The 22,030-nt window shown below is 41.7% G+C and overlaps 1 protein-coding gene across 2 annotated transcripts in view; it reads left to right on the top strand.

Moving 5' to 3' along the window:
• LOC147622021 (transcription initiation factor TFIID subunit 15b-like) overlaps nt 1–15,859 on the top strand; it is a 31,277-nt gene extending 15,418 nt beyond the window's left edge. Inside the window, exons 4-6 of one of the 2 annotated variants that reach the window (XR_015269634.1) lie at nt 14,764–14,914; nt 15,014–15,187; nt 15,333–15,459. Coding sequence is in view for 1 of the 2 variants with exons in the window: in XM_086823079.1 (XP_086679205.1) it covers nt 14,764–14,914; nt 15,014–15,101; nt 15,333–15,411 (318 nt within the window). In the remaining variant the exon portion in view is untranslated. Of the gene's footprint in view, nt 1–14,763; nt 14,915–15,013; nt 15,188–15,332 lie in introns of both variants that reach the window. The other variant, XM_086823079.1, reaches the window with a different exon arrangement.
• Nucleotides 15,860–22,030: the final 6,171 nt, after the last annotated feature.

Raw genomic sequence — 22,030 nt, 5'->3', positions numbered from 1 at the left:
CCTTGTTGTCTAAATGAAAAAATAAAAAATGTTAACACTACAAAAATATATTTAACAAAAATATGTCAAATTATTAGAAATTAATTTGATGCTAGAGTGATATGTGAATAGTAATTTGGAGCAAAAAGTTATCATTTTCTATTGGTTATGAGTGAAAAATAAGAGTGTGATTCTACAATCCTCTAAAGATATGTATTTTCATCACGATGACAAATATCTAGGTTTCATGAAGAGAAGCAATGTTGTCTTGAGAAGGACAATACTCTAGTGTAATGATGTCGTCAGCGGCCAGCTCATGAGCAAAGTGTGAGTGGACCTCAATATGTTTGGTCTTGCCATGGAAGGATGAAGTTCGAACTTCGAGCCAATGCCAAGGCACTCTGGGTGTCCATAAGAATATGGATCGGAGAATTCGAGAGTACATCAAGATTGCTGAACATCTGGAACAACAATAACAACTCACAGTAGGGTATCCAAATAAGCATGGTACTCAATCTCAGTAGAAGATAAACAAACTGTATTCTGCTTCTTGGATCTCTAGGAAATAAGACTGAAACCAAGAGCGAAGGAATAATCAGAAGTGGATTGTCAAGTATTCTGATCACCTGCCCAATCAGCGTTGTATCCATCAAGCTTAGTACCTTCTCTGAAAGAGAGACCATAGTCCAAGGTGCCGGATAAGTATCCAAGAACCCTCGGAGCGGCATGCCAATGAGAATGTTGAGGAGCGAAAGAAAACTAACTAAGAACACTGACACTGTAAGAAATTATGAGCCTGGTGTAAGTCAAATAAATAAGAGAATCAACAAACCTTTGGTATTGTGTACTGTCCTCCCACGGGAGAGCTTGGAGTTATGATCCATACGGACAAGAAATTGGACGGCACTTGGTCATCCCAAATATCTCGAGGAGGTGTTGCAAATATCTATATTGGCTAAGAAGCGCTCCATCAGAAGATTGATAGACCTCCATCCCAAGAAAGTAGCGGAGAAGTCCTAAATCAATCATCTCAAAGATGAGAGCTGAATTTGATCAGAGTTGTTCAATCTTGACAAGACGTGAGCCAGTGATCAATAAATCATCAATATATAAGACAATCAAGCAGAGCAAAGACATAGAGATTGCTGTCTCCAACGCATCTCTGTAGGAGAACGGTTGATGATGTAAACATCAATGCTCATAACATATCCTGGACAGTCCTGTTCTTGCATTCAACCACATCATTCTACTAGGAGTGTGAGGTGTGGAAAATCGACGGCTTATACTTTTTTGTGAGCAAAAATTATGGAAGGCTTTGAAGATGAATTCTCCTTCATTGTCGGAACGGACTTGTCGAACCTTCTATGTGGTCGTTGTCTCGATCAAAGTCACCCATTCTTGGAAGCGAGAGAAATCTTGAGATTTTTCTCTCAAGAGATAAACCCAAACTTTGCATGAGCAATAATCAGTGTAATAAGGATAAAGAGACCTTTGTATGAATGGTGCCGTGAATGTGGGTGGGGTGTGTGTGCGAGCATATATTGATACCAAGTTCTACACCCACTATTGGGCACTGATGACGTTAGTGGGGATGTTGTAGTATCTAGTCCATACTATGCATGATGGAGTTGATGGTTTATTGTCTTGTGGATGACTACCATGAGGTTCTAAATTGCACTTTCTTATAAGGTGAATTTGGGCATGTTCTTGGATTCATCTAGGTATATATACTTGTGTCAAATCCCCAAAGGATCTCCTCGTGGAACGCTCCTGGTACATGACTCAAAACCTGCAACAAACAAACAAACAAGAAGGGGGTGCAGGCATGACTCATCTCCCAACCATGAGAGTCGTGGGCAAGCCCACAAGACTTGGCTGTCCCCACCGAGCCACGAGATGAGCTAACTAGATGGACGTACTGACCAATCACTTCCTCGTGACGTCCCATACCGCCACGAAGCTACCCACGTGTGCCTCGAGACTGCTGCCGGCCTCGGCTGCATGAAGCAGGTGCACGTCTGCACCAGATCCAGGCTCCTGACCATAGAGCTCTCACAAATCACGCGAGACTCTATATGACTAATGACTAACCTTGGCCAACCTTTTATAGGCTCTTGGACGGTCATCGAGCGTCCACACTTGGGTGCCCGCCCGTCCATACTTGGATGCCCGCCCGTTAGTCTATCCCTAACTGAGCTCTGCCTAGCTCCACATTTATTACCTGGGATTTGCAAAGGATGCAACAACCCAGCCTGTCTCAAGCGTTCAGCTTTATTTGCTTGACAAACTTGACACTTGAGAACATAATATTCTATATATCCTTTCATCTTTGGCCAATAAAAAGTGTGTTTCACTAACGATAGTGTCTTGTGTACCCCTAGGTGTCCAGCAGAAAGGGCGTCGTGACACTCCTTAAGAATCTTGGACCTAATGTCCGGGATCTGTGGTACACAAATTTTGTCATTACAGAATAGTAAACCATTCCGAATCATCCACTGGCCTCCTGCAGCCTGAATGGTACGCTGCTCAGTCATTGAGTCTTGGTCAATCAATGAGCTCCCGTCTTGGATCTTCTGCCAAAATGGACCAAAATAACTATTAGTCCTGCAAAGCTCTCTCAATGCCTGAAATAAGCCGGTAGAAATCTCGGTGAACGACAAAGTATTCACCTCTAATTTGACTAAGCGCATCTGCAACACTATTCATGGACCCTTTTCGAACACGAATCTCAAAATCAAGATCTTGCATTAACTCAGCCCAACGAGCTTTCCTTCCTCTCAAATCATCCGCATCACACACATACTTGATTGACTGATGATCAGTCAATACCACAAACTTGGAGCCATATAAATAATGTCTCCAAACCTTGAGAGCGTGAATCACAGGATAAAGCTCCTTCTCAAGGGTTGGCCAACGAGATTGAGTGTCGTCTAGCTTTTTATTTTCAAAAGCAACAGGTCTACCATCTTGAAATAGAGCAGTCCCGATGGCATAGTCACTGGCATCAGTTTCAAGAACATAAGGCCGACTAGGATCGGGTAATGCTAAGATAGGTGCTTCCTTGACTTTATCTTTCAAAAGTCTAAAGGCCATATCCCGATCGTTATTCCAAGTGATAGGCTGATTTGACTTACGTCCACGACCTTTCAACAAGTCGGTCATCGGTAGTGTGAGCTGAGAGTACTCCCGCAGAGATTTCCGAAGAAAAACAACAAAACCGAGAAAAGAGCGAAGTTGTTTCACTGTTCGTGGTATAGGCCAATCCAGAACCTTCTGAACTCGGTCATAGTCAATGCTCAATCCATCTCTAGTGATCTTATGTCCCAAGTAAATGATGTGTGTCATAAAAAACTCACATTTACTTAATTTAGCATATAATCGATTCTGTCTTAAAATAGATAAGACAATTGTGAGGTGTCTAACGCGATCCTCAAGAGTACGACTATATATCAAAATATCATCCAGGAACACAACCACAAATGTTTCCAAATGTTTACGAAAAAGATCGTTCATCATTTGCTGGAAAGTGACTGGAACATTGATTAACCCAAAAGGTAATACGAGAAATTCGTAATGGCCATACCTAGTTCGAAAGGCCGTTCTTTCGACATGCCTTTCATGAATACGTATCTAGTGATAGCTAGTATGTAAATCTATCTTCGTGAAATATTTCGCTCCTGCTAACCGGTCAATCAGGTCATCTGATCTAGGGAGAGGATAACGGTTCATAATTGTCAGCTTGTTCAATCTCTTGTAATCTATACACATTCGCCAGGTGTTGTCCTTCTTTCTCCTAAGCAACACAGGTGCATCCCAAGGTGATTTACTTGGACGGATCTGGCCCATCCTCAAATAATCTTCGAGTTGTTTAGCCAACTCATCTTCCTCTGCTTGGCTCATCTTGTAAGGTGGAATACTGACAGGATGAGCACCAGGGATCAGGTCAATACGATGATCTACTGCTCTTTCAGGTGGTAAGCCCGATGGCAATTTCTTAGGGAATAGATCTTGAAACGAATCAAGTATCTTTTGTAATTCTTTGCTTTCAAATACACTTAATTCATTGACATCCATAGAAGGTATGAGAAATGAAGAAAGTGGAATCAATACACAATGGAAAGCGTTATATAAAGAAGAATCCATTATATTTCCAAAATCAACTGTATTTACAAGAGGTCCCTGAGAGAGATGTATACAATCACCTAAGATACTATATTGGGTGTTCCTATGTTGAAAAGAAAAAATATAACTAGACCAATCTATCTGGACTTGAAGAGTCTTAAACCACTCAATCCCTAATAACAAGTCTACATGTTCAAGATGCATATTATAGCATTCCAGAGTATCTTTGTAGCATGGTTGTCACGGTACGAAAATACGATATCGTACGATACGATACGGTATGGGAATTTTTGGTACAATATGAAATTTTCGGATACCGTACGATAAAATACGGTTTTTATTTTTTACACTTACAACCTATGGGCTTCAAGCTTGAATGTGAGGGAAGGTTGGGAGGGGAGGAGTCTACAGTGCTTAAGGAACCAGAACATGGATATTTGTCTCTCCCGGTTGGATCTCCCGATTGTCTCCAAAAAAGAACCTGGATGGGTAATGAAATACCAAAGGTCTCCCAGCGTAGCGTTTATGACTAAGTGACCGTCCTTGCACAAATACGAGGAGTGCATCTAGGGTGATAAGTTTTGGGACTTCTCTCTAGATCAAAATGGCCATGTCCAAATCTTCTCCCTCGTACATAACTTGAGAATCTAATTGTCTAGCCTACCTATACCAGGGATCCCCAAGTGATGTAGCAAGATTCTCTCATCCTACCAATCAAGTGTACACTACCAGTCTACCTCGCCAGATTTTTTAGGTCTCTCAACAACCCCATATGGAATACTGAGTAGACACGAAAGTTGCGAAGTATTGCGGGAATTTGGGATCTTCGTAAAGCAGGGTTTCTATATTTTTTTAAGCATTTGGATTTTTTTTTCAAGGAAAAAAAACATTTGGGGAAAAAAAACCTCGTACCGTACGATACCGTACGGTATCGTACCGTACGAACCGTACGGTACGAACACATTCGTACCGGTACGAGAAACAACTATGCTTTGTAGTCGTGAATCCGGATTGGTAGCATCTCCACCTTTCGATCCCATACTTGCCGACCCGCAAGTAGGCGTACCTCATAGGTATGATCGCTGGGTGTCGTATCAAGACTGAATTTTTGCACAAGTTTGTAGTTAGCAAAGTTGTGTGAGCTGTCAGGGTCTAGAAGAATGTGGATTCTATGGCCATTCACTTCTTCATAAACTCGGAGAAGATCATGTGGATTCTATGGCCATTCACTTCTTCATAAACTCGGAGAAGATCATGCAAGCCAAAAACTTTAGAGTTGAACAAACAATCAGAACATGTACTAGGGCGAGAAAGTACAGTAACTGACGTACCTGTCAAAGACAACTGGTTAGCTGCCTTTGGCTCGGGTCTCGCGTTGGTCTTTGCACCCTTTTGCTTCGGGCACTCGTTACGCATGTGTCCTTTTTCTTCGCAGATGAAACGTCTCTCCTTCTTGAGCTTCAAAGCTTTAAGGAGACGTTTCTTCTTCGCTAGTGTCGAACTTGAATTCTTTGAAGGTTGGTCTAAAGACTTTCCTTCAGTCATGTTAGCCATTGATGCGGAGAACTTCCTTTTGTGCTTGTTCCCTCCGCTTGGTAACGGGTTTAGACTTGGAAGAGACCATTGTATCATCATAGATACGAGCGGAATGAATAGCCTCGTCTAAAGTTTTGCATTTGTTATTTTTAACCTGTGAACGGTATGAGTCGGGCAAACCGGCTACAAAGAATCCCAAAAGAGTTGTGGAATCCATCTTTGTAGCTTTCATCGACAAGTCCCCAAATTTCTAGAGGTAGACCTCATAAGCGAGGTGCTGCGAGGTCATGGTCAAAGTTGTTTACCGGGCAACAACATCATAATCATCCTCTTTCTTGAGGAATTCTTTCTTGAAGGCATCTTCGAATTGTGTCCAAGTGGTTGGCTTAGGGTTGAGTTCCTTCCATCAAAGCAAAGCTTTGCCTAAGAGGAAACTTGCTGCTAGCTGGATCTTTTTCCCATCGTCATATGGATGGAACTGAAAATGGACTTGCCACTTATGTAGCCAAGTGTCCACTATCTCCTTGGTACGTTGCTTTTGCTCGCCTCCGAACTGTTCCGGAGTAATGTTGGGGCCTAAAGCAGAGGCCAAGGTATCCATACCGAAAAGAGTAGATAGGGTAGTGGTCAAAAGAGAGACGGAGTTCTGCAAAGCCTGTATCTGCGCGGCGATTTGTGCTTGACGTTCCGAAGAAGAAGCTTCAAGAGCAACTTTAAACTCTTGGAAATCTGATCGGCATCGGTATCTTCTGTAGCCGGCAGGCCTTCACGTTCGATAAGGGGCTCCAACTCGGATTCTTGGGTCGACATCTCGAAGAGGGCAAGGGGAGAGAAAATTCGATCTCGCACAAGAAAAGTGCTAGAGAACTTGAGAGCTTGAAAACTTGAGAGATGTGTGGCAAGAAGCCCACTTAAGGGCAATATATAGGCTTTCCCAAAAGCAATCTTGAGCTTTTGCTTTTGTGTTATATATATATTTATATCGATTCTTTGCGCCTTTGCCAAGCAAAACACTTAAGAATCATCGGTCTTCATAGCCCAGGGGAAACGAGCGAAGGCACCTGAGATCTACCATGAAACCTCGGCAAGGGGGAGGCACCGATAATTCGCCTCCCCCTTGCCGGGGTTTCATGGTAGATCTCAGGTGCCTTCGGTCGTTTTCCCTGGGCTATGAAGACCGATGATTCGCCTCCTTGAGCCGCCTCCTTGCGGGGGTTTCATGGTAGATCTCAGGTGCCTTCGGTCGTTTTCCCTGGGCTATGTATATATATATATATATATATATATGTGTGTATATATATATATGTATGTACATATATGTACATATATATGTATGTACATATATGTACATATATATGTGTACATATATATGTATATGTATATATATATATATATACATATATACATATACATATATATGTACATATATATATACATATATACATATACATATATATGTATATACATATACATATATATGTATATACATATATATGTACATATACATATATATATATTATGTTTTCTAAAAAAACACTCAAGCATTAACTGGGTCTTTAAACCCTTTACTAAGGTTTAATCCCAAAAAACGAAAGGAAAGCGTATGTTTTGTTTTTTTTTTCCCAAAAAAAAACAAAAGCTAAAATTGGACGCTGGTATGCTTTCGCGTTTTTTCCTTTGCCCACCTGAATTTAGCGCCATGCCGTCGCCTGCGTGGGCTTGAAGTCACTGCCGATTGCTGCATGTGCCTTCGGCTGCTTGCGCCTGCCTGCGCCTAGGCTTGGCCGCCTACCTGCTTGCGCTACTGCCCACGTCGACTGCACATGTGCGCTTGCGTCCGCCTGGCTGGCGTTGTCGCCTGCGCACTGGTGATGCCCGCCTTTATGGCCTGCGCCCACTGCTCGTGTGCAAGACCCGGCCAGTAGCACCTGACCCTGTGTATACAACAGTCGGCTACCCTCTCTCTCTTTCTCTTACAACAATAGCCGACTGGCTTTTTTTCTTTTTTTTCTCTCTCTCTCAACAGTTCATATGACTGCAAAAACGCATCTAGCCTTCTTCTTGCTAAACAAATCAACCCTACCCGACCACCTTCTCCATTCCATCATCACGGGTTTCTTTGATTAAAAAGCAACATACTAATCTGAAAAATAGTAGTATGCATAGACAAAAACAGCAAGCTTCTTGAACTCATACCTTTCTTCGACCTCATCTTCTCTACCTACCGACTTGCTCATTCACGAGGTATGCTCTGATACCACTGTCAAATCCCCAAAGGATCTCCTCGTGGAACGCTCCTGGTTCATGACTTAAAACCTACAACAAACAAACAAACAAGAAGGGGGTCAGGCATGACTCACCTCCCAACCACGACAGTCGTGGGCAAGCCCACAAGATTTGGCTATCCCCACCGAGCCACGAGCTGAGCTAACTAGATGGACGTACCGACCAATCCCTTCCTCGTGACGTCCCATACCGCCACGAAGCTACCCTCGCGGGCCTCGAGACTGCTGCTGGCCTCGGCTGCATGAAGCATGTGCACGTCCGCACTAGATCCAGGCTCCTGATCATAGAGCTCTCACAAATCACGCAAGACTCTATATGACTAATGACCATAGTAACATAAAAACCGGTTTTGCCCTCTCGAAACGGCATGAAACGTTTTTGGCACGAAATGTTTCATAACAAAACAAACCTGCCTATTGAAACGGCGTTTCACCCAAATGTAACGTGAGGTCAAAAAAACGGGTGAAAGTTTTTTTTTTGCAAATGCGATTTTTGCGTCGTTTTCGTCCTTGTTTACTGTCCATTTGCCACTTCATGCATCCGACACTTCTTCTCGGCCGCAACCTGTTGCTCCGCCTCTTCTCCTCGTCCGCTCCTCCTTTTCACTCCTTCACTTCTTCTCCTCCACGCCTTCTCTTCCTCTTCCCTTTTCCTCTTTCTCTCTTCTCCTCAACGGTCCACCCCTCCACTTCCCCCCTCCTCTTTGCTCCTCGTCTTTGTCTCCTTTTCTTGTCTTCCAACTTTCTCTTCCTTTCTTCTCACCTCCCTCTTCCCTTCCAACTTGTTTTCTCGCCCAAATTTTGAAAATACCCAAAAACCTACTCCCAAAATCATGAATTTCATACCCACTAGTCCCAAAAAAAGGCATCTTCATCTTTCTGTTGGCTATGTTATAAATTTGATGTGTATGTAAGAAGTGTTATTTCGAAACCTTTGCGTTTCGTCCAAAACAGACGAAACGAAACCTTCGAAACGACGAAATGGACGAAACGTTTCATGTTACTATGCTAATGACTAACGTTGGCCTCCCTTTTATAGGCTCTTGGTCGGTCATCGAGCGTCCACACTTGGGCGCTCGCCCGTCCGTCCGTCCGTACTTGGATGCCCGCCTGTTAGTCTATCCCTAACTCAGCTCGCCAATCAGCCTGCCTAGCTCCAAGCTTCCTTAAACCTCGAAGCTAGTCTTGTGTGTGTGTAGCACACGGTAGATACGCACTGTGCACATGACAACTTGGCTCCTCCTTAGGTAGTAGTCTGCATGGGACCACATAGGTCCATATCCAGAATATGAGAAGCACGATAAGTACCCTCGTGAGGAAAGGCATCTCGGTGTTGCTTGCCACAAAGACAAGCCACACAAGTGGAGTGGGAGGGTTTCAGTGGTGGAAGACCCCCCCGTGTAAAAGTCACGCAACAGCAGCACACACACCACCCTATGGCATTGAGCAAGGTTGGTGCCCATCTCCTAGCCATTGCTTCCTCCCAAAAACTTGTTCGGAGGAGATATCTATGACAAGGTGCCACCACACTCTATATATTGCTCTTCGACTTCCCATGCTCTTGCATATGGTATAATCCACTACAACTTCTAGTCATGCGATAACCCGAGAGTAGCTAAGAGAATTGCCACCTCCAACACCCTCCTTCAATTTGAACACCTTGATCAAACAGAAGTTAAGACCACCCAGGACCACACAAGCCGAGCTCTGATACCATGTCAGAGTCACATAGTAGCAACACGCACACCACCCCACGGCACCGAGCAACGTCGGTGGCTGGGCTCCGATCTCCGATCTCCCAACCATTGCTCCCCCCCAAAAACCCGGTCGGAGGAGATGTCTATGACAAGGTGCCACCACACCCTATATATGGCTCTTTGACTTCCCATGCTCTTGCATATGGGATAATCCACCACAACTTTTAGTCATGCGATGACTCAAGAGTAGCTACTAGAATTGCCACCTCCAACAACTCGACCATCTGCCGAGAAGATAGCAACTGCAGAGGAGTATAGTTCAAATGCTTGTAGCGAGCAAGCCACAAATCCGTATCCACACAAGCTACCAAGGCATGATAGCTATGAAGAAGTTGGAGCAGACTAGATTGGGACTCATTCAAAGAGCCTCCAAAGTCCTTTAGCTCGATAAAGACCACCTTCTTGGATACTTGTGGCACAATCTACAAGATGCTTGTGTTGATGATCTCAAGGACGAAACTGTCGAAGTAGACACTATATCCTTTCTCCGCAATCCGAAAAATGGAGAGGAGATTTTCGCAAAGCTTGGGAACATGAAGCACATCCCAAATGGTAGAAGGCTAGCCTGGGGAAGAGTTAAGTCGCACATTACCAACCGAAGAGGCCTCCAAGTTGGAAGCATCACCAATGGACACCGTCCAAGAGCTAGGACGAATGTCATGAAGAATGGTCTCGTTAGAAGTCATGTGAGTAGTACACCCACGATCAACCACCCAATCCGTAAGACGTGAGGTGGAAGGAATAGGAGAGTTAGAGGGAAGCTCCTTAATATCGATAAAGACAGTCTCCTTGATGGACGAGGAGTTTTGAGTTTGGTTGGTGGATGAAGAGGCTTGATTGGGGGATTTCTAAGCAGAGCCACCTTCTCTTCTTCTTGTGACAATAAGGTTGTGTGTGACCTTTGAGACCACAATAATGACAAGTAAGGTCCTTGTGAGAGGGATTGTTGGTAAATTTGTGGTCACTTTGTTGTTCGTGGAAACCTTGGACTACCATTTGCTTTTACCCTTAGCTTGAAGAAGGGTCTCAGAAGTACCCGCGCTGGTCTTCTTTCTCATGGGCCTATCCTTAAGCATGCTAACAATGGTATGTAGATCAGGAGAAGAAGGAAGAAGTGATATAGTATCACAAAAAACAGTGAAAGTCTCAGGCAATTTGGCGAGCAAAGAAACTTGAAACTATAAAGATTTTGGGATCAGAAAAAACATAAATGATATAGAGTCATGATCCAAACTCCGGACTTTATATTATTGTAACTTGTTTACATTATACATGTATGTTCAATGATGTACCATGTAACATGTTACATAAGTAAGGACTAGGGAGTGTGGAGTAAGCAAATGCCAAAACCATACGACATACGTGTATGAGTTTGGAACTATGAAATAAGTATGGTTCAAACCTTGGAGAAATTCCATACGTGGGATTTCATACTTGATTCTTAAATTAAAGGGTAGACATGCCATTTTCAAAGAAGTGAACCATGAGAGACTTAAAATATGTGAAAACCATGATAGATGGTCTATCATGGTTTTCACAAATTGACCATGTTTCATCCGTCATGACTTTCACACATTGACAATTAATCTCTATGTCTAGAAAAGATGCAAAACATTCTCTTTTTTGGCTCGAGTATGAAAAGTTTTTCCATACGTGACCATACGCATACGGGTATGGAAGTATGGAATATTTTCCATACGAGAGTGAAAAAAACGACTATGATTAGGAGAGGTGAGAGAGGGTTGGGGGAAAAAACGACAAAATACAAATTAGGAAAGGAGAGGAAGGGCTGGGGAAAAAAAAGTGACAATACTAATTAGGAGAGGAGAGGGAGGGCTGGGGAAAACAAAACGACATAATACAAATTAGGAGAGGAGAGGAAGGGCTGGGGGGGGGGGGGAGCAAAAAAACGCTGATTGTGCAATGAAGTAGAACTCCAAAACGTACCCGCTAAAGGAGCAGAGGTGGAAAAAAAACGCAGGCTGAAAACTCCTCTTGTTGATCTGCAAGAAGAACAAGAGAGGGTGGGGGAAAAAAAACGACAAAAAACAAATTAGGAGAGGAGAGGAGGGCTGGGAAAAAAAACGCAGCAGAAAAACGCTGATTTGTGTGATGAAGTAGATCTACAAAACGTAGCCGCTAAGGGAGCAGAGGTGAAAAATAAATGCAGGTTGAAAACTCTTCTTGCTGATATGTGGAAGCACAAGAGAGGGCTGGGGGAAAAACACGACATAATACAAATTCGGAGAGGAGAGGGAGGGCTGGGAAAAAAAATGACAATATACAAATTAGGACAGGAGAGGGAGGGCTGGGAAAGAAAAAATGCAGAAGAAAAACGTTGATTTGTGCGACAAAGTAGATCTCCAAAGCGTAGCCGCCAAGGGAGTAGAGGTGAAGAAAAAAAACGCAGGCTGAAAACTCTTCTTGCTAATCTCTGGAAGCACTAGAGAAGGCTGGGGTAAAATAAACGACAGAATACAAATTAGGAGAGGAGAGGGTGGGTTGGGGAAAAAAACAGAGCAGAATAACGTTGATTTATGTGATGAAGTAGATCTCCAAAACGTAGCCGCCAAGCGAGCAGAGGTGAAAAAAAATGCAGGCTGAAAACCCTTCTTGCTGATCTGTGGAAGCACAAGAGCTCAAAAACCATGTGAGAATATGTGAATGTGAAGTGGAATTAGATAAATATCTGGATAAAAGGGTATAAAATGGAGTAAAAGAGAGTTGTAGATGACATGTCTGACATTGTTTATTCCCATATTAATCACTATCAATATTTAACTTGAAGTTAGAGACTTGTTAACCGTGCTAGGGATTAGGGGCGTAAAAACTTGAAGACCAAGCCAAAGAGGTTGGGGATCGAGCTGGTGTATACGAAGCAAAGTAAAATATCTTACCTAATAGACGATTGATGTTGAGATCTATGTCCAGGTGGCACTCACAGCTGTGATGCACGTGACATCCCTTTTTGTGAAACTTGGAGCACCGAGGTACTCCATACACCTTTGCTCCAATTCGTTACGGTCGAATATGGTCTGTTTGAGGCTTTTTTGGCAGGTCCAGAGGTCTTGGTCAAATACCAAAAGTTCGTACAGCTTTGGGGTACAATATGGAACCTGTTTTATGGTTATTTTGGACCTGAAAATGAATGGCCGACTTGCCATGTAAAGAAGGTTAAAGGTCATTGTAGGACGGATATCTCAGAGATTTTCTTAGGCATCTCTCAGGTGTTGGCAAAAACCCTCGTATAGAGACAGCCCGAGGCAGCTCTAGGCACGAATGCAAGCATTAGAGAGACGAAGATGTGGATTCAGCAACTCTTTTGTATGCACGGTAGGTCCGCATACAGGAACCGGATATAAGTCTAGATCCAAGAACCATTGTATGTATTCATGTTTTGGAATATAGTAGATTAGGGTTACATCTCTTGTTCTGTGTGTCTGATATACACTGGGATTAGTGTTAATCTCTCTTGTTTATTGTTAATGAATAGTGTTAAGCTCTGCGTGTATGTGTCATTTGACTTCTTATGAACCTGTCTTTTTTAACCATGCCACGGGATGTAACAAATGGCCAAAGTTTTTAAAATTTAGTAAAATCTGAGCAATGCAATGTTCAGTCAACTGAGAAAGGATTGTTCAGTGCCTTATCCAACCGGATGTGCGATGGTCTTTGGGCGCCCCATAGTGTCGGCACCCCTATAAAAGGTTTGCATGAGAGAGACCAGGGATTGCGTTTTTTGGGTCAGATGGTTTGTTTGGACATAGAACTGTCGTTTGCCCTTCACTTCTGGAGAAACTGGGAAGAGCTGGCTTGTGATAAAGACACTACCAATTGTACTAGAATTACAAGGATAAGAAGTGGACATTGTTGGATTTCAAGACCAGTCTTAGGCAATCCCCAAAAACAGGCGCTTGGTGCCTTTCTGAGGGCATTAACTGTGCTAGCAGATGAGGCCTAGAGGTCTATGATTATTAAATTGGACGTTGATTATACACGTCCTGGTAACTCTTGGCAATTGATGGCATGTGTACCAGGGTCCAAGTTCAGCGTGCGCCCCATTGCTTAGTTTGTCCACAGGCCTGGTAGTGAGAGTTATGACTTTAGCTGACTCTTGCTATATGCCAAGTACTAATGTATGTAGAAAGTAGAGTATAGTTAAATCTTGATCTGGGACATACACAGGTAATATAAATTTTTCCTCTTTACATTTTTAAAAGCAAAGGATGCATGGGAGGTGCAGAATTTCGTAGGATTTTTGTTTTTGTTAAACTAATGGAAGGCTTTTTATGGATGATCTCTGCTGATGACCTCACAGATTTCTGCATCCTGCTTGATCTTTGTATCCTGCTTCTGGATAAGGCAAGTGTAGGTGATTCAGGTTGGTAGAAACCCCAAACCCTTAATTTCTAAATGGGTAAAGTTTGCAAATGCTTTGGGGACTTCTTGAGGGCTAAGTGTCCACATAAGGTATTTGTGAAGCTTTTTCTTACCACATTTTTGATTGCATGCCTACCTGGTTCAGTCATATGTGTTGCACTTGCAGGAGTTTGGCATGTTATCTTTGATTGCCTGTGTGCGTTCGCCCAATGCTGATGCTACGGTTTGTTCTCAGAAGTGTGGAATGTTCATCCCAATGTAGGTGAGTGCTAAAAGGTAGGTGTGCAGTCAGATTCCCCCCTGTATACATTGCATTCTACCAAGAAGACACATGGAGGAGATAGATCCTGTGATTTTTTAAATCAGCATTTGCTGTGAATGCTTAGTTCTTACCTTGTTACCTTTCAATAGACTTCGAAGTTACATGAAAAGTGCACTGGATGAAGGACAAGGTTCACGGTGTTGATTTCTGGTTTTGGTTGCTTCATGTGAAAGCTGGTCTGAATGCTTAAAGTCATTGATTTGTGTATCCAATTTCTACCCTGTTAGTTTTTTGTCATAAAGAGTACACAAGGAATTTGTCTTCAGTTAGCAAAGGTAAACGTTTTCATATGGACTGTGGCCAATTTACTTGTGCAATGGTTTGAGGAAGTGTCTTGATACTGGATGCCTATTGGTGCTCATCTGAAGCGAGTCAATCGCAGGTTGCAAGGATCAAGCAGAAACGTGGGTACAAAGATCAGTGGCCATGGAACATCAAGCTCTATGTGGATGATGCAGGGCAAAACAAAGGAGATGCAGTTCTGTCATATGAAGACCCCTCTGCAGCACATTCTGCTGGAGGATTTTTTAATGGTACACATCTTCTCTTTTATCGGGGAGGTTGATGGACAAGCCTAGAATAGCTGCTTTGTTTTGAGCCCCCCCCTTCACTCTGTGGCATTGTTTGGGCAGATCATGTATTGAGGGGCCACCAGATCAAGGTTACTATGGCAGAAAAATCTGCACCAAGGCCAAGTGGTGGAGGTGGATATGGTCAGGGGTAAGACATGCTCGCTCTGCCTGCACGTGTTTGTCTGGGGGATTGGTTGTGGTTGTGGTTATGCGCACGCAACGCTGCCATTGCCGGTAACTGATGTGACAGGCACACAATGTTCTGATCTCATAGGACTGTTTGGCAAAGAGATCAAAGATGAGGCAACCGTTGTTTTGGTTGCCTTTTTATCGCTCTTTAGATTGCAGAGTAACGGTGGAGTGTTTTTCTTGTGTACAGACATGGAGGGGATCGTGGAGGTGGTCATGGTGGTCCAGATCGACGCTTTGGGGGTGGACATCGCTCTCGACCTTATTGAACTTCTTAGGCACTTCAGTTTAATAATTTTTTTGGAGCTACTGGAGTGTAGGTTTTCTGGAGGACATCTGTGAATGGCAGAGTTGTATGGATAACAATGCTTAGGTCGTGACCAGCGGGTATTCACATCTATGGGGAATTGTAGACTTTGTTTTTTAAACCAGAAAACCTGCCTCTGTTTTCTCTTAGTGTGTTACTCTGCCTATATGGTTTGAGTAGTTAGTCAGGTACTCGAATGGATTGTAGTAGTAAATATTCTATCTTAAGGTTTTACCTGTGTAAGAGGGTTCTGGAGCCTTTGAAACAATCTCGAGGGCTGCAGGTCTCACTGTTGATTTCTAACACAAATCATATGAGTTAAGGTTGGGATGGGCAGCATGGTATCTGCCAGCCAGATAGCTGGATTGTTGGTCTTGTTTTAAAGTATCAGTGTTTTTCTTTCCATGCAGTGTACCAGTGTGTTCTTTCCATGCAGTATCAACATACCCAAGTTATGTTGTTTTTTTCAAGGGGAATGTTCGACACTCAACATTAATATTAAATCAACCGATGAAAACACAAAACACAGAAACAAATCAAACAGAGCGAACTATAATCAACAGTAGATAGTTTCTCAATTAATTCCAGTAGTTTGCAACATATATAATATATGCCATATCACCACTCCCACAAAATCTAACCCACCAGCATTTCCAACCCCAACATTCTTGACCCCATCAGGATGCTGCATTGGATCCACCTCTAGAAGATCCCGAAAAACTCAAACTTGGCTTGGATCCAATTGTAGTTAAAATCAGCACCTTTGGATCAGGACTCACTGACATCATGCACCAAAGCTAGCCACAGCATTATTGGAGCCTATCCTGTTGAACCACTTTCACACAACGAACATATCCCCTCTTTTCCTCCTGTAGAAAAAGCCTTTGGCAATGAGCGTTGACCTCAAAGAAACTACGGTGACAAGCTTCACTCTTAAAAACCAACAAGCAAAAGCTTTGTTGACGGAAACTTGGGGATGGCCTCGCACTTGTCTATTCTGTTAGTCCCAGGCTGGGGCCTTAATGGCAATGTCGAGAGTAGAGGGAATAAAAGGCATCCTTGCTGAGCACTACAGCTAAGAGGAATGGCATCTATTTGCATCTACTGTCAACATTGCTCCCAATAACAACATCTAGACCTTTTATTTGCATCTACTCGACATTGCCCCCAGTAACAGCTCTTAACCTCGTTGATAAAGTGCTCACCTAAACCCAAAATTGGAAGCACTAAACTAAGATCATAAAGTCCCAGTTCATTCTATCACAGTCCTTGTCTTTATCCAATTCAGAGAAAAGGTCAAGAAAAAACCCAATTCATTTTATCCCAAGCCTTGTCTAGATCCACTTTCGAGAAAATGCCTTCTTGGCCTTGGGAATCAAGCCCGATTTGGCCCTCCATTAAGTGAATTGAATCCAAAATATGATTTTGTGAGAAATGTGAAGAAGCAAATGGGTTTTTCTAGAAGTGTTTTTTTCCTTTGTCTAACAATTTGATAATCTAAAAGTTCAGCCTAAGGAGCAGCCTTCCTCGACTTATGCTTGCTACACCATTTCTATAATGGTCTCCTAAGCCCAAAGGAACCATTCGGTTTTTAATTTTTATGGTCCAGGCAACTTTTCAAGTACCATTTTGTTCAAGGCATAAGACCATGCAAACTTCTATATTAATTGTTCTGGTCCGTAATTTGTATGGTCCGTATACCTTTTCAAGTTCCATTTCCCCTAAAGGTACAAGACCTAATTACGAGATGGCAAGTGGATGAATGTGCTATCAGGCTTTGTTTTTTTTTTCCTTTGCCATACCTACATTACTCAAGCAAGGTACCAGACATGCCCTTACCACCACCCGTGCGCTCCTAGTTCCCAGAGTAACCCCAATGAGTTATTTGACTCAATGTACCAGGCATGCACCATATGCCCCTAGTTTCGAGAGTAATCCCAATGAGCCATTTGACTCTTGGTGAAATTGCAAAGGAAGAATAGGAATGCATTTATGTGGAGCAACCAGTTGAGTCTCAAAGCCATCTAACAAGCTATAGCGCTCAACCTAGGGGAAAAGGCAATAACTAAGAGGCAACCATTGCAATGCTTTCATTACCAAGGACGTCACTAAGTAACAGGATTGAGCAAAAACAAAAGTTTGTAAACACACCACCTAATCTGCCCCCACACTAACGTGGATGTGGGATTGAGCATAAGGACTACCGTGTAAATATATTTTCAAAGGTTAAAGTATTAGGGATCATCCTTAGGGTTTAGATAAAAAGAATTAATTGTTAATGTACACTAAATTAAGAGTACCAATTTGTGCTCTAATTTTTGTGCATCAAGGTGTGCACATAGTCTTTCCTGATGGCTTAACTTTTCACTAAAATTAAAAATATATATGTTCACATGGTATAATTCCATAGAGTTGGCCAAAAATGGATGAGTGATAAAGTTCTCAAGTCTAGAGAGAGACTCCTTTAGGATTTGGCAACCTCTAGAATATATGTGCAACATATGGTACAATATAGTTTTGCATTTTTTTTCTAAGAAGACTATTAGGGTAAAAATTACGCTAATAGCTCCCCTTCAAAATTAAGAAGATTGTTAAGTTAGAACTTTTAAAATAATACAAAGATTAATATGTAGAGAGAGAGAGAGAGTGGATTCCTAGAGAGAGAAAGTTTAATTTTGATGACTTGCAATTCCATAGGATTAAGATTAAGGAAGGTTTATGGATAGAAAAGTTCACATGAATAAAGCCAAATTTTGGAAAGGATAGGGAAAGAGAAGGACTTGGGATTAATGTCTTATAGGAGTCTAAAGAGAGAATGTGGAGGTTCTTTATAATCCCGCATAAAATTTCCCAAAGCAACTTAGATAAAGAATGTTGGCTTACTAGAATTGTCTTTTAAAGCTAGGTACAACTTGTAAAGAGAAATAAGTAATCAAATTTCTCCAAGGAGATAGTATTAGGACCTTAGAATAAGAGAGACCAAGGAGTTCAACTTTGGTCTCAACAGGTAAGGTTTAGAATCACCTAAGAATATGCTTACAAATGGCTTTAAAAAATTAATGGAAGGGTCAAAAGGGAAAAAGACCCAAGTAAATATGACCTTAGAGACCTTATGGCTTAAAGGATGAATTAAACTATTGCTCAAAAATTGTGAAGTTATAGACAAGGATATTGGATTAGGAGACACATTTAGAGATTTGATAGAGGACCGAGATTGTCTCATCAAAACTTTGCGATAATTTACCCTATTCGCAATGTATATGTGATGCATGTCTGCTTGATCCTCTTTTAAGATTGTTTGGATATTGCTTGTTAAATACTTAGTGAAATTATTGAAATACTTAGTGGAACTTGTGAGGGTACCTCACAAGTTGACATGATGTCAGGTGAATGTCATCCAAGTGGTGAGTCCATTGTGAAGACGATCGTCCGAGACCTTGACCCATCTCAGTGGATATGGGTGTGCTCATGGCACATCGGTGTGAGAACAGAGGAAGATTCAATGTGTACTATGCTAGGAAGGTCTGGGCTGGGCACACGCATGTCTGATCACAAGACTCTAGTGTGAATGTAACTTGGAGTGCTCATGCCTTGGGAAGGATATGGCTATCAAAAGACTCTAGTGTGAACGTAACCTGGAGTTCTCATTCCTTGGGAAGGATATGGCCATTAGAAGAAGCAACTCTGATTGATCTCAGGTGCGAGACTTGTGGGATTATGGTAGCACAAGTTGGAGTGCTCAAACTCAATGGTGTATATCTTCTTAGTTTGAGGAGCAAAGGCATGGTGCAAGGAGATATTTCTAGATTCGTGTGATATTACTTTTATGTACAAGTTGGATGATATTCCAGAGTTTTCAGTATGATTCTCAGTACATCTGTTTCAATACTTTTAATGTATAAAAGCTTAAGTTTAAATATAAAAAGAAATGTTTATCGTGGAGTGTGTGCGTGAACAATATTTTCATTGCTTCAGTTGGGTGTGTGAGTAATGAATCAGGAATATAAATTATGGATGTATGAGTTCACATCGACTCCATAGGCCTAGTGGGGTAGGGTAGCAAGCTACACCCCCAGGGGATTGAATGGGGTCTAGGCTGTGCCTATTGATACACCACACCGGGAAGCGGTGGCAAAGTGGACCCAAGTAAATAGGTTCTTTCCAAATGAAACCCAAATTCTATATGAAAAAGCTTAGAAAAATGAAGAAAACTGGGAAATTAGACTCTAGGAAACGATGGAGTCAGTTCAGAGAGAAGTAGAGGTTCAAAGAGTAAGATTTTGGAGAGTGTTATATGCATTGTACAAAACCACAAATCATCTCTTAAAGCCATGAATCATCTCTTACTTACGAGACCATGAATGGACCCTGCAGGAGGATTCATAACGCATCTCCTAGTGTAGGGTATTTCCAACGAATAGGAGATGTATGTTGCTAGTTAGCTAAACACTGGGTCAGTGGGGGTATGACACCCCCAAGTGGGAATCTCTACCCAATACATGTATACATCATTGTTGCCAGATTTGGGTAAACGTATTGTATAGTATATAGGGGGTAGGGGTCCTCACAACGTCCTTGCGACTGGTTTTCTACATCGACTGGTTTTCAACACCCATGAAAAACGTTTTTATGCTAATAAAATCTTCTCAAAACATGGTGTGATTATACGGATTACATGGCCAAGAATAGAGGGTTGACCAAATAGATAACCTTATCTAAAAGTGCAAGTTTTTCATGTCAAGAAATACTTGAGATGTTCACGGCTATGAAAACGAGTTTTTTGCGTTACAATTTTTCATGGTGTAAAAAAATAAGGTTGATTTTTTCACAATGCGATAACAAGTTCTTCAGGCCAATTTTTTCATGACAATATAAGTATTTTCTGGCCGTGAAAACTAGAGTTTTTTCTATTGTGAAAAACCTAGCTAAGGTGAAAAAGGGGGTACAAAAAGCCAAGGAGAAGTGGGGAGAAGCCTTGGAGAAGCAAGATAAGTGGGGATAAGGGGAGAAGTGGGGAGAAGTCTTCAAGAAGCGAGAAAATACTCTCCACAAACCTAGAAGATGTTGAGAGGAAACAAATTAAGGCTTAAGGCACCCCCTTAAGATGGACTTATGTGGAGACAAGTCCATTTGACGGGGAGAATTCTCCAAAGTGGGGCAGGTGTGTTTTACACACACACACACACACACACACACACACACACACACACACACACACATGGTTTCATTTTCCTGACCTACACACTTTTTTCTTTCAAAAAAGTGGAGAGGCTTGTGTTTTGTGTTTTATACACACACACATACATGGATTCACTTGCTTGACCTACCTTAAGGCGCTTTACCATCTTACTTGCTCGAACAATGGCCAGTTATATAAAGCAACCTTACCATGTGATTAATGTTAAATAAGTCTGACTTAGTATACATTCATACTTAGTGTACATACACATTAAGTCCTTACACTTAGTGTATATACACACTGTGTAAGGACTTAGTGTACATACTTACTTAAGGCTAGCAATAAAAATCGAAACATTTTTTAGTTTGGCTAGTCTAGTGTAAAAACTAATTACTTATATATAAGTCATTTTTTACGATAAGCAATACGCAATCATTCTCTTACAATAGTTTACTTGTGAGCTCCCCTTCTTCCCTCTTTTAGTATGCTACGATTTATGCGAGATAGATGATTGCTTGAATTATAGGTTTACTTGTAGGTTTTCCTCTTCCATTCTTTCTCCACCTTTTGTGAGAGAGATCATCTGTTTTTGCCTTCATCTAGGCATTGAGAGGAATCCACTCTGAAAACATGATCATTGAGCTCCATTAGTTTGAATTGGAGTGGGATAGTCAGTTTTTATTCATGTATTTCATTTTTTTTGCCACATCTAAATTAATTTAGTCATTAATATTAGCAGTAATTTTTTGAAGCAATGAGTTGATAATCGTGGCATTAGAGTATCACTATGTATCACTATAATGTTAAAAAACAAAAAAAGCATCTAAAAATACCATGAAAGATCTGAAAATTGCTTTTGCTCCTCACATGAATTTTTGGATTGCCGATAGTTTTTGGATCGTCCAACATCCAGATTGTCAATCCAAAAATTGGATTGTTGGACCAGAGTTAAAAGTGGGTAGTGGAGAGCTATGTGTGGTAATGAACTTTAATTCCATGCACTTAAGCTGACAAAAGGGGGTTGTTACATAGAAAATATCCTCTTGTAGTAAGAGGGAATAAAGTAAATTTTCATAATTTGTTCATGTATTGAATTGGTAGCTTAGAAGCATGCAAATCCATCAAAAATAATAAAGAAATCTTAATTACTTACAATAAAATATCAAGATTAGGATCATTAATCACATCCCATCAAGTCCAAAAAATCATAAAAACCTCTAAAAACTAGGCCAAACCCACTCTCAGGTACTCCCTTACCATTTTAAACACCATTCTAAGTATATCTTCTATGTATTCATGTGGCAAGGAAATGTAAGGAGGTGGCTACACAAAACCCCCTGTTTTTTAGTATGAGGTCTCTTACCCTAGGGGTTAGGCTGTATGATTTCCAATGACACTCATC

The sequence above is a fragment of the Cibotium barometz genome, chromosome 29, assembly GCF_041138505.1.
Source record: "Cibotium barometz isolate CiBa-2024 chromosome 29, ASM4113850v1, whole genome shotgun sequence".
NCBI classification, from domain to species: domain Eukaryota; kingdom Viridiplantae; phylum Streptophyta; class Polypodiopsida; order Cyatheales; family Cibotiaceae; genus Cibotium; species Cibotium barometz.
Note: the sequence above shows the minus strand (reverse complement) of the source record. Positions and strands in the feature narration are given on the sequence as shown.